This window comes from Barbus barbus (assembly GCF_936440315.1).
Source record: "Barbus barbus genome assembly, chromosome: 40".
NCBI lineage: Eukaryota > Metazoa > Chordata > Actinopteri > Cypriniformes > Cyprinidae > Barbus > Barbus barbus.
The window spans coordinates 6,704,500-6,716,729 of NC_136718.1; the positions used below are offsets into that span (position 1 = coordinate 6,704,500).

General features: G+C 36.7%; 1 protein-coding gene across 1 annotated transcript in view; it reads left to right on the plus strand.

Moving 5' to 3' along the window:
• Positions 1 to 714: 714 nt before the first annotated feature.
• The window catches only part of LOC306859750 (basement membrane-specific heparan sulfate proteoglycan core protein-like), a 13,104-nt gene continuing 1,588 nt past the window's right edge, over positions 715 to 12,230 (plus strand). The window contains exons 1-16 of the mRNA XM_079400990.1: positions 715 to 760; positions 914 to 1,157; positions 1,266 to 1,307; positions 1,428 to 1,691; positions 2,248 to 2,523; positions 2,771 to 3,061; positions 3,146 to 3,400; positions 3,579 to 3,854; positions 4,102 to 4,392; positions 4,477 to 4,731; positions 4,910 to 5,185; positions 5,434 to 5,724; positions 6,751 to 7,005; positions 9,158 to 9,421; positions 9,714 to 9,815; positions 12,214 to 12,230. The exon at positions 12,214 to 12,230 is cut by the window's right edge and continues 40 nt beyond it. Coding sequence (XP_079257116.1) covers positions 1,127 to 1,157; positions 1,266 to 1,307; positions 1,428 to 1,691; positions 2,248 to 2,523; positions 2,771 to 3,061; positions 3,146 to 3,400; positions 3,579 to 3,854; positions 4,102 to 4,392; positions 4,477 to 4,731; positions 4,910 to 5,185; positions 5,434 to 5,724; positions 6,751 to 7,005; positions 9,158 to 9,421; positions 9,714 to 9,815; positions 12,214 to 12,230 — 3,186 coding nt within the window. The 5' untranslated portion in view covers positions 715 to 760; positions 914 to 1,126. The remainder of the gene's footprint in view (positions 761 to 913; positions 1,158 to 1,265; positions 1,308 to 1,427; positions 1,692 to 2,247; positions 2,524 to 2,770; positions 3,062 to 3,145; positions 3,401 to 3,578; positions 3,855 to 4,101; positions 4,393 to 4,476; positions 4,732 to 4,909; positions 5,186 to 5,433; positions 5,725 to 6,750; positions 7,006 to 9,157; positions 9,422 to 9,713; positions 9,816 to 12,213) is intronic.

A 12,230-nucleotide genomic window follows, 5' to 3' on the forward strand; every position in this document is an offset into this window, starting at 1 on the left:
AACCACTAAAAAAGTCCAAAGAGTTAAAAATGTGTCAGTGTGCTGACATAATGAAAAAAAAGACATAGTTGAATATAACAACAGCACACTGCAAACTACTGTTATTCCCATCAGCCATGGGGTTTCATATATCAACCTTTTAAATGTGTATTCTTGACATCACTTCAGTGCTGTATTTTGAGAAAATGGTTTGCATTTGTTGCAGCCCCACCTTTAGCATGATTGTTAAAGCCTCTGCTCACAGGAAGTTGGTTCACCACATGTCAGATCGGGAGGTTGCTCTCAATAAGGCTTAAAAAGAAAAATGACTTTCCACCTTTAACTGTTTGAAAACTGTCAGATATAACAACTTCTGTCAGATTTTTATTTGTGCAAATGTGATTAAACTGCACTGTAGAGAGAGAGAGGCAAAAGCCTTCTTCAGCTGAAGTACACTTCAGTCAATCATTAATATTTTAAAAACATGAATATCTCTGTGAGCACAAGTATCATTTTAATAATCTTTCCTCAAGACATTTCCTTCTATTAGGTTCCTCTGGTTCAAACTAAAAGTGAGTGTTTCATAATTTCACATCATTTCTTGTTTTCTTTTGCTGCAGTTTTGAGTGACTGTCATAATCAAACAGGGCTTCTGACTCAAGATTGGAGGAAAAAAGAAGTTCACATAAAACTCTGCATTCATCAACATTTTTTTAAACAACAATGCATTGAACCACACCCACAACTCTTCAAACAGAAACTAGAACAGTAACAGAACTTGGCAAGTATGCATGCATGTTGATAAAAAGAAAACTGATTTTTTTTTTAAACACACTCATGTATCTACAACACATTTTGGTTACATACTGTTACATTATTTTGTTATAATAATTATTTATAATAATAACATAATAATTATTTACTTCCCACACAGCACTTGGATAAGGACAAGCTTGGTTCACCGAACATCCTTTTATTACAATTAAAAACAACCCATATATTTATTCAGTTTTTGTAGGTTAAATGGAAGTAGACACGACATCATGATTTCCTGTCAGGTTTTCATTGTAAGTGGTTATAACAGGAAGCTTTTCTTACTCATGCAAAGTCTTTCTTCGCTGCCGGCTCTGCTTTGACTGCAACTGCAATGGAAGGGTTTAAAATCTTCCTTTTGACAGGTAGGATGCCGTATTTGATATTTCAATTATTCATTGAAACTGAAAAACTAAAACTATCACTATAATGCCTTTTCACATTGAGATCTCTGAATCTTTGTTAATTTATAGTGGCAGTGAGTGTGCAAGTAACATCTCAAGACAGCACTGCTGGTGAGATTCAAATTTTTATACTGGTTTCTAGTTCATATGAGAACTCTTTAAGACTGTTTTGTTTTCAAGTTACGAATTGTGTATTTAGCTTCTCTAACCTAAGGATTATTTATCCTCTAGAACCTCCTCCAGTTCAGATTTCCAAGCCCAAGATAACTCTGAATCTAGCTCATGAGGTGCTGTATAACACAGAGACAGTCACTCTACACTGTGAGGTCCTTGGAGTGACACCGGGGTTACAATATGACTGGTACAAGGACTCAACAGATCTTGATGTACATCAGCCCAGCATCACTGCGAGTGGCAGTGGAAAATATGAATGCAAAGCAAAAAACGGAGCTACTGCGTCTGAAAAAAGTGATATTTACACTTTAACTCTAGAAGGTGAATAAATACCACAAATTTGTATTTCAATCATAAAAGTGATTCTGATGAAGTTGTTGGAGCAGAACCAAAGATCAGCTTTTGTTGTTGAGAAACATTTTAAACTAAATTTAACAAAAAAAAAAAATTAATAAAAAAAAAAAATATATATATATATGTTTTTGAAAGAAATTTCTAATGTTCACAGAGGCAACGTTTATTTTTATATTTGAATATATTTTAGAATGTAATTTATTTCTGTGATCAAAGCTGAATTTTCAGCATTATTACTCCAGTCTTCAGTGTCACATGATCCTTCAGAAATCACTTTAATATCCTAATTTGGTACTCAATAATCATTCATTAATATCAATGTAGAATCATTTTTGTTCAGTTGAATGCATCATTCACGTACTAATTTCTTTATAAAATAAATAAAATAAAATAAAATAATAATTACTGACCCCAAACTTTTGAACAGTAGTGTACATATAGGCTTAGTGTTAGTATAAGGATATGTATTATCAGTTTGAACACATTTACCTTACAGTTTGGTTCATTTTCTCTCTTCCTTCAGAACCACCTGAACCACAAATCCAGTCTGATTGGACAGAAGCATATCATGGTGAAAAAGTCTCTTTGCAGTGTGTCATTCAAGATTCAAAAAACTGGAATTATATGTGGTTCAAGGGCTCAGACAAGATTGTCTCCAGTAGTGAAGCAAACATAAAAGGAAACACTCTCACACTCTCAGTTCAGTCCAGTCATGACGGGGTGTATCTATGTGAAGCTGAGCTGCAGGACAGAAAGGTGACGACGGCAAAAAGCACACCGCATTCGTTAACAGTTAAAGGTAAGAATCTGTTATAAGTTTAGCTATAAGCAGCATGTCATGGTTAAATCATATTATTTCCTGTGTATAAATGTCTCTTGGTGTTTCCATTGAAATCATAAAAAACTTGAATAAATATAATTGTGTACGTTTTTTAATAAATTTTACAAAAGTTATTTATGATTTTTTGTACAATTATAAAGACATAATACAGTATAATACAGTCAAAAAAAGTACATTTCTGCTACATTGATCTTTATCTTTGCAGAACTGCCTCAGCCGAAATTGTCAATAGAGTCTCAATGGAAATTATTTTACCCAACTGAGAAAGTGATTCTGAAGTGTTCAATCGAGGAAGATTCAGATAAATGGGGCTATGAATGGTTTAGAAACGAAACTCAGCCTCCCAAGGACAAAGACATTTCCTCATCTGGAGACACACTCTCCATCAGCTCAGCTAAAGCAAGTTATTCAGGACAGTACACCTGCAGAGGAAGACATCTGACGAGAACGACAGTGACTACAAGACAAACTGAAGCTGTGCAACTTCATATTCAGGGTAAAACTACTTATAATGCAACTCAAGGCCGTTTTTGTTTGAAGGTGGTCCACTCTTTCTGATTTTTACCTCTGTGAATCTTAGATAACCCACCAAAACCAGAAATCAGAAAACATCAGTGGTTTGAACCCTTCTACACTAATGAGCGAGTCCAGCTTAACTGTAACATGCCAGGAGAAGGTTGGGAATACCGCTGGAATAAAGGCTCAAATATTCGGATCCCAAATCCAGAATTGACCATCGACTCAGTATCTGGCACTGACACTGGTGACTATCACTGCAAAGCAAAGAGAGGAGACTTCTCAATGGACAGTGACACTCTACAAGTGCGAGTTCAAGGTGAGTCCATAATTTACCCCTTTATAATCATTTCAGTGATGTAATATTATTCCCATTTGTATGCATCGAGTTTACAGTGGCTTGGTAAAATTCCCAGGTAATCCATGAACATGTTAGTATTAGGCTCTTTATTATCTATCAGACCTCATTCAAACTCCATTTTCCTCTCTTCCTTCAGAACCACCTGAACCACAAATCCAGTCTGATTGGACAGAAGCATATCATGGTGAAAAAGTCTCTTTGCAGTGTGTTATTCAAGATTCAAAAAACTGGAATTATATGTGGTTCAAGAACACAAGCAAGATTGTCTCCAGTAGTGAAGCAAACATAAAAGGAAACACTCTCACACTCTCAGTTCAGTCCAGTCATGACGGGGTGTATCTGTGTCAAGCTGAGCTGCAGGACAGAAAGGTGACGACGGCAAAAAGCACACCGCATTCGTTAACAGTTAAAGGTAAGAATCTGTTATAAGTTTAGCTATAAGCAGCATGTCATGGTTAAATCATATTATTTCCTGTGTATAAATGTCTCTTGGTGTTTCCATTGAAATCATAAAAAACTTGAATAAATATAATTGTGTACGTTTTTTAATAAATTTTACAAAAGTTATTTATGATTTTTTGTACAATTATAAAGACATAATACAGTATAATACAGTCAAAAAAAGTATATTTCTGCTACATTGATCTTTATCTTTGCAGAACTGCCTCAGCCGAAATTGTCAATAGAGTCTCAATGGAAATTATTTTACCCAACTGAGAAAGTGATTCTGAAGTGTTCAATCGAAGAAGATTCAGATAAATGGGGCTATGAATGGTTTAGAAACGAAACTCAGCCTCCCAAGGACAAAGACATTTCCTCATCTGGAGACACACTCTCCATCAGCTCAGCTAAAGCAAGTTATTCAGGACAGTACACCTGCAGAGGAAGACATCTGACGAGAACGACAGTGATTACAAGACAAACTGAAGCTGTGCAACTTCGTGTTCAGGGTAAAACTACTTATGATGCAACTCAAGGCCGTTTTTGTTTGATGGTGGTCCACTCTTTCTGATTTTTACCTCTGTGAATCTTAGATAACACACCAAAACCAGAAATCAGAAAACATCAGTGGTTTGAACCCTTCTACACTAATGAGCGAGTCCAGCTTAACTGTAACATGCCAGGAGAAGGTTGGGAATACCGCTGGAATAAAGGCTCAAATCTTCAGATCCCAAATCCAGAATTGACCATCAACTCAGTATCTGGCACTGACACTGGTGACTATCACTGCAAAGCACAGAGAGGAGACTTCTCAATGGACAGTGACACTCTACAAGTGCGAGTTCAAGGTGAGTCCATAATTTACCCCTTTATAATCATTTCAGTGATGTAATATTATTCCCATTTGTATGCATCGAGTTTACAGTGGCTTGGTAAAATTCCCAGGTAATCCATGAACATGTTAGTATTAGGCTCTTTATTATCTATCAGACCTCATTCAAACTCCATTTTCCTCTCTTCCTTCAGAACCACCTGAACCACAAATCCAGTCTGATTGGACAGAAGCATATCATGGTGAAAAAGTCTCTTTGCAGTGTGTTATTCAAGATTCAAAAAACTGGAATTATATGTGGTTCAAGGGCTCAGACAAGATTGACTCCAGTAGTGAAGCAAACATAAAAGGAAACACTCTCACACTCTCAGTTCAGTCCAGTCATGACGGGGTGTATCTATGTGAAGCTGAGCTGCAGGACAGAAAGGTGACGACCGCAAAAAGCACACCGCATTCGTTAACAGTTAAAGGTAAGAATCTGTTATCAGTTTAGCTATAAGCAGCATGTCATGGTTAAATCATATTATTTCCTGTGTATAAATGTCTCTTGGTGTTTCCATTGAAATCATAAAAAACTTGAATAAATATAATTGTGTAAATTTTTTTATAACTTTTACAAAGGTTATTTATAATTTTTTGTACAATTATAAAGACATAATACAGTATAATACAGTCAAAAAAAAGTCTAGTTCTGTTACATTTTTCTTTATCTGAGCAGAACTGCCTCAGCCGAAATTGTCAATAGAGTCTCAATGGAAATTATTTTACCCAACTGAGAAAGTGACTCTGAAGTGTTCAATCGATGAAGATTCAGATAAATGGGGTTATGAATGGTTTAGAAACGAAACTCAGCCTCCCAAGGACAAAGACATTTCCTCATCTGGAAACACACTCTCCATCAGCTCAGCTAAAGCAAGTTATTCAGGACAGTACACCTGCAGAGGAAGACATCTGACGAGAACGACAGTGACTACAGGACAAACTGAAGCTGTGCAACTTCATGTTAATGGCAAGTAAAACTGCTTTTGAAACTATGATATTCTATGATCAATACATATGAAAGGAATGGTGAAGGACACCTTAAAGTTCAGTATAATGAAGAATTTTAGATTTTGAAACATGTACAGTAAGGTGTAGGGGAGCACGGGGCACAAACTAACACTTTTTGACTTTCTCAATTTGTGTAAATTGGGGGTTCAGAGTATATTTTTTATCCACAGTAGTTTCACACTTGTCTAGTACAAATATGTTGCTTTGTTTCATAATTACAGAGTATACATTTTTCTTTATTTATCCTCAAAAAATGGAAGTGAAATGTGACAACATGCCCCGTTGGTGGGTTACATTATAACATCTGAAGGGCACTTTGTAACATGATCATATGACAGCTTAAAACGTTATCTGATCTAATACAAAAAATATACAAGACAAACTAAAATATTTTGTCAATACAATAAAATTCTGCACTCCCCTACAGTTATGTCAGCATTTACAGTTTCCTGCGTGTTAGCATACACTAGCAGTATATTAGCAGCAACCAAAACAATAGCAATAGCATCTCAGTGCTACACTTTTTTTTTACCCAAGTGAAAAAAACGGACTGAAAAGTGCAATCGGTGGAGATTCAAATAAATGAGACTATATGTAAACCATTCAATAAAGCATATATATTTTAACTACTGTAAATGAATCATGCTCGTTCCAAAGGTAGCCATAGCCATATTTGAACCATTATACTATTTTTTTTTTTTCAATTAACATATTTATGCTAATTTTAAAACATGATTATGTAAAACAATCACATAGATGCAAATAGTTAATAAACTATGTCATGGTTATAGTTCTTTAGTGTGGATTGGTTTAGCTTCTTTACGGTTTGTATTATAGTATGGAAATTGTCAGTGTTTTCAGCTTTCTGGTTGTGTTGAACTCAGTTCATTTAGCACCAGATCTAAAACAACAAGCACATGCAACTCAAGACAGTTATTGTTTGAAGGTGGTCCACTGTTTATAATTTTATCTCTGTGACTCTTAGGTACTACACCAACCCCAACCATTACAAAACATGAGTGGTTTGAGTTGTTCTACACTGAGGAACGAGTCCAGCTTCACTGTAACATGCCAGGAGAAGGTTGGGAATACCACTGGTATAAACACTCAAAACTTTGGAACACAAATCCAGAATTGACCATCGACTCAGTATCTCATACTGAAACTGGTGACTATCACTGCAAAGCACAGAGAGGAGACTTCTCAGTAGACGGTGAGACTCTACAAATGCGAGTTGAAGGTAAGTCGTGTCCATATAAACTACATCTTGTGGTCATTTCATTTATAGGATATAACCATGGCACTGCACTAAACAAGTTTTAATGTTAAAGAAACAGTTCACCCAAAGTAATATGAAAATTCCGACAAGTATGACATTCCTCTTTTGAGGAACGCAAAATATATTTTGATATCAATTAAAAATGTTCTCATTTTTGTCCATAAAGTGTTTATAGTCCATAGTCTTTCAGGTCTAATGTTTTTGAACCCCAGTGACTTTCAAAATGTCTTCATTAAAGGTAAATTTCATAGAGGCTAGGAATAACAAGCTAGCTTTGAAAGCATAAAATCCCACCTTCCTTGCATAATCACTCTCCAAAGCCACGCCTCCTCCAAAACAAACATGAATGCTCTCAGGCAGACCAGAGAATAACCTGCAACACAATGAGAGATGGCGTTGGTGGAGTGTTGAATGCAATGCTGTCAGATTACCTCATGTCTCGCTCATTCTGCATAGCTTAATGGAACGCACTGATACGTATCATGTCTGTGTGAACAGAGTGCACGGAGGTATGCAAATACATACGTTGACGGGCAGGTAGGACAGCCTATCATAGCCCTCGGACTGAGGAATATGATTAGATGAACATTTTATGGTCCTGCACCTTCCACAGACGATATAGATATATTGCTCACAAAAATTAAAGGAACACTTTGAAAACACATTAGATCTCAATGGGGAAAATATCATGCTGGATATCTATACTGATATGCACTGGGTAATGTGTTAGGAACGAAAGGATGCCACATCGTTTGATAAAAATTAAAATGATCAACCTACAGAGGGCTGAATTTAAAGACACCCCAAAAATCAAAGTGAAAAAATTATGCAGCAGGTGTAGGGTCTGACAATGGGTCCAAGGGTTTCATCCCGATACCTAATGGCAGTCTGGGTGCCATTGTCTAGCCTATAGAGGTCTGTGCATCCCTCCATGGACATGCCTCCCTAGACCATTACTGACCCACCACCAAACCGGTCATCGGTCATGCTGAACGATGTTACAGGCAGCATAACGTTCTCCAAGGCTTCTCCAGACCCTTTCACATCTTTCACATGTGCTCAGGTTGAACCTGCTCTCATCTGTGAAATGCACAGGGCACCAGTGGCAGACCTGCCAATTCTGGTGTTCAATGGTAAATGCCATTTGAGCTCCATGGAGCCGGGCAGTGGGCACGGGGCCCATTAGAGGATGTCGGGCCCTCAGGCCACCCTCATGAAGTCTGTTTCTGATTGTTTGGTCAGAGACATTCACACCAGTGGCCTGCTGGAGGTCATTTTGTAGGGCTCTGGCAGTGCTCATCCTTTTTCTCCTTGCACAAAGGAGCAGATACCAGTCCTGCTGATGGGTTAAGGACCTTCTACTGCCCTGTCCAGCTCTCCTAATAACTGCCTGTCTCCTGGAATCTCCTCCATGCTCTTGAGACTGTGCTGGGAGATACAGCAAACCTTCTGGCAATAGCACGTATTGATGTGCCATCCTGGAGGAGTTGGGCTGCCTGTGCAACCTCTGTAGGGTCCAGGTATCTCCTCATGCTACCAGTAGTGACACTGACCCTATAGCCAGATGCAAACCTAGTGAAAAACAGTCCGAAAAGATGAGTAGGGGAAAAAATATTTCAGTGGTCTCCACCTGTAAAACCATACCTGTTTTGGGGGTCATCTCATTGTTGCCCATCTAGTGCACCTGTTGTTACTTTCATTAACACCAAAGCAGCAGAAACCTATTAACAACCCCCTCTGCTACTTAACTTGACCAGATATCCCAGGAGTGGATTTTTTTTTTAACAGTGTACATATAAATACATTTAGCCTACTTAACGTAGTGATTGTTGTCGGGATGTGAAGAGAATTTCAACCAGCATTAAAAAAAAAAAAAGTTTTTCAACCAAATCACTTACCTTGTATGCCTTTAATGCTCCACAGAAGAAAGAAAGTCATACAGGTTTGGAACGACATGAGGATGAGTAAATGATGACAGAATCCCTTTAAAAGTGTAGTTTGAATAGTTACTAAAACTGGTAAAAGTAAAAGCATTAAGGGTACTGATTCGAAGGTTAACTATGAAATATATTTTATTTAAAAATGATAAAGTAATGTATTACTTTGCTCTTAGCTCGTCCACCTGCATTCCTGACTCTGGAGACTGAACTGAGCGACATTATGACTGGTGATATGACTCTGAGGTGTAACGTCTCAGACGGCAGACAGTGGAACTACATCTGGTTCATGAATGGACTGCAGCTCAATGTATCCTCAGATGTACTCAAAGTGGCAGGAAATGAAGAAACAATCAAAAGTGAATTCAAGTGCAAGGGAACAAACACAGAGAGACCGCTGTACTCCGCTCTGAGTGACGGCTTCATAGCCAATAATATTAGTGAGTCATGGGAATATTTATTATTAAACTTGTTTCATACAATGTATATATGTGAATAAATTGTGCGTTAGAACAATGTCAGGTCATCTTTATGATCTTCAAGATTTAGATTAAAAACATTCTTAGTTTTTTTTTGTTATATTGTCAGTGAGATAATATCCTGATGGACAAAATAACCTTTTTTTCCAGAAAACTTATTGTTTCTATATAATGTATTATATAACTGTAATGTTTGAAAAACATGTTCATTTAATTTGCTTAATTTTAAATATATGCACTTTCCTTATTACAGTATTCAAAAGAAAAATACTTCTGGCCATCTCAGGATGTCTCGTCTGCTGTATTGTGATCTTGATCATTGGATGCATCGTTCTAAAAATCACCCGTAAACCAGGTACAATCAGAAATTAATACAAATACTTCTGAAATTAAGCTTCTTAAAAAAAAAAAAAGTACTTTCCCAAGTACTGCCAGACCAGAAGTGTTAGCTTTAGCCGTTACGCCTTTTAGGCTTGCCTTCTAGCGGCTTTGACTAGGCTGGTGTTGCAGCTGTTGTTATAGCAACAAAAGACCCACTTGGCTACTGTTTGTAACCAAAATGCTTCCAGCTTTTTATTTTCCCAAAAAAATCGCTCTTGTCAACTTTTTCTTGTCAAAAAAGGCGCCAAATGTGAACACGCCCAAAGGCTGCATTTCACGAGTTCACACTTACATATATTTAGCACGAGTTACGTAATGCGCATTTGGCGAGTATGGTAATATGTAGTTGGCGTGCTGTCCTGGGGAAGGGCTCTGAGCTCGGGAATGGCCCGAACCCAGAGTATCCCCCGTGGTATGGTGAGAACTTAGTGATATTGGTGGAGAAGGGGTGGTGGAGGGATGCTGATAGACCGTCAAATGAGTGGAGGTATGTCAGCTGTATTTATGTCCGTGAGTTGATTTACTTGATTGCGTACCACTTGCGTTTAATTAGGCCAAGTATCTGACGTGCTCCTCCCGAACTTTGTTAATAAAACATCATTTATTTCAGGGATATTCAATTAACTTCATTTGAGGGCCGGATTATCGAATTGAACATTTAAAGGGGGTCAAGGGGGTGGGGGGCCGTCCCGATCTTTTCTCGGGGGGCCTTTAAAATTGTAAATTAAATTTAAATGCATATTCAGCAGTAAAATGAACTAATATTACCAACAGTAACATCTATAAAATGTTAACATTATTAGTGCTGTCTGCCATTCAATTCATTTTTTTTTTTTTTACTTTTTTTTTTTTCTGTAATTAATTTTAAAAAATGTGACTAAACGCATATTAATATATTTGTGTTGTCTCATTTTCACACTGAACTTCCAAATTAATATAGAAATAACATAAAGATGGTATATTTTAAATATGTTTTTAATGGCATATTTTTACTAGCCTATTATTAATGAAGAAGTATCGTTGATTCAAATAATGTTACTGTTGTCTCTATTAAAGCCCTTTAATTTTAGCCATTAATTATAGCCATTTAATATTACAGTATAATTGAAATGTTATACTATTTTTAACATTTAACAGGCTTTGAAAAATATAACAACTTTTTATAAGTGAACTTACAGCAATCTTCACATAAACTATAAATTGTATACATAAGCTATATTGATTATTCTTTATTCAAGCTACAAAAGTTAATCAGCAAGCAGAGCAGTAAGTGATTTCTCTTTTTCTTAGTTCTTTGATTTACATTAATCACAGACTGCAGCAGGTTTCACTTTAAAAGCAGCGCTGTTTCTTTAATAAAACCTGATGCACATGATGTGACACATATCCAATTTTCTCCAACTCTTTATGGTCATTTAGGATTTTATAACTGATTTAAGACTGTGTTTATGAGGTAACTTGCCAAAACCACGTATTTCTTTACACCATTGTGTGTGGTTTTGTCCGTTGAAGCGCTGGCGCGCTTGTCTGAAGCGGCTCAGTTTATAAGTTCAGCTAAATGCGCAGATTTTCAAACTAATCCTGCTTTGATAAAAATCTTCGTCCAGTGTTGCCGCTATTTCTCACCAGAAGTTATGACCGATAACACTGTCTTTACACTTGTTTAAACTAACGTTAGAATTGTGGATATCTCATAACTCCCTCACATAAGCGCTTGTCAACACTGCCATCTGTTGATGTTGCGTTCTCCGGTAGATTGTTGTTATTGTGTCTATCCCTTTTCTTTTTGGCTGGCCTAGGCCAGTGTTGCCCCCTTGTGGACAAACTAATTAGTACAAGAACAATTCAAGGCGAATGTGAAACCTGCATACTATTCCTCAGGCCGGATGAAGATGATTGGCGGGCCGCCAATTGAATAGCCCTGATCTATTTGATCAAAAATACAGAAAAATTTTGTCAAATATTATTACAATTTATAAAATAACAGTTTTCCATTTGGAATATATGTTAAAATATAATTTATTCCTGTTGATTTAATGCAAATCGTATAGAACCTACATGTTAAAACAGTCATGTAACTAAAAACACAACGACACATAAAGAGGACAGTCATATAGAGTCATGGTTAAGGGTCAAGCCTCACCCATGCTGGATTTGGTGTCACATCACACATTAAATGATTAAAAAGAGCTGTCCACTGTATTAGACATCATGGTTAATTTATTGTTGTGATTGCCTAACATGACTACATTTTACACGCATTTGCTTGTGTGTTTTGAATTATATTTTACATACAGTAAACTATGTAAAATGTAACTCTGTATAAACACTTTATAAATACTTCTTACAAAAATGTAATTTCTTATCATCAGAGGTCAAAGAAACAGCA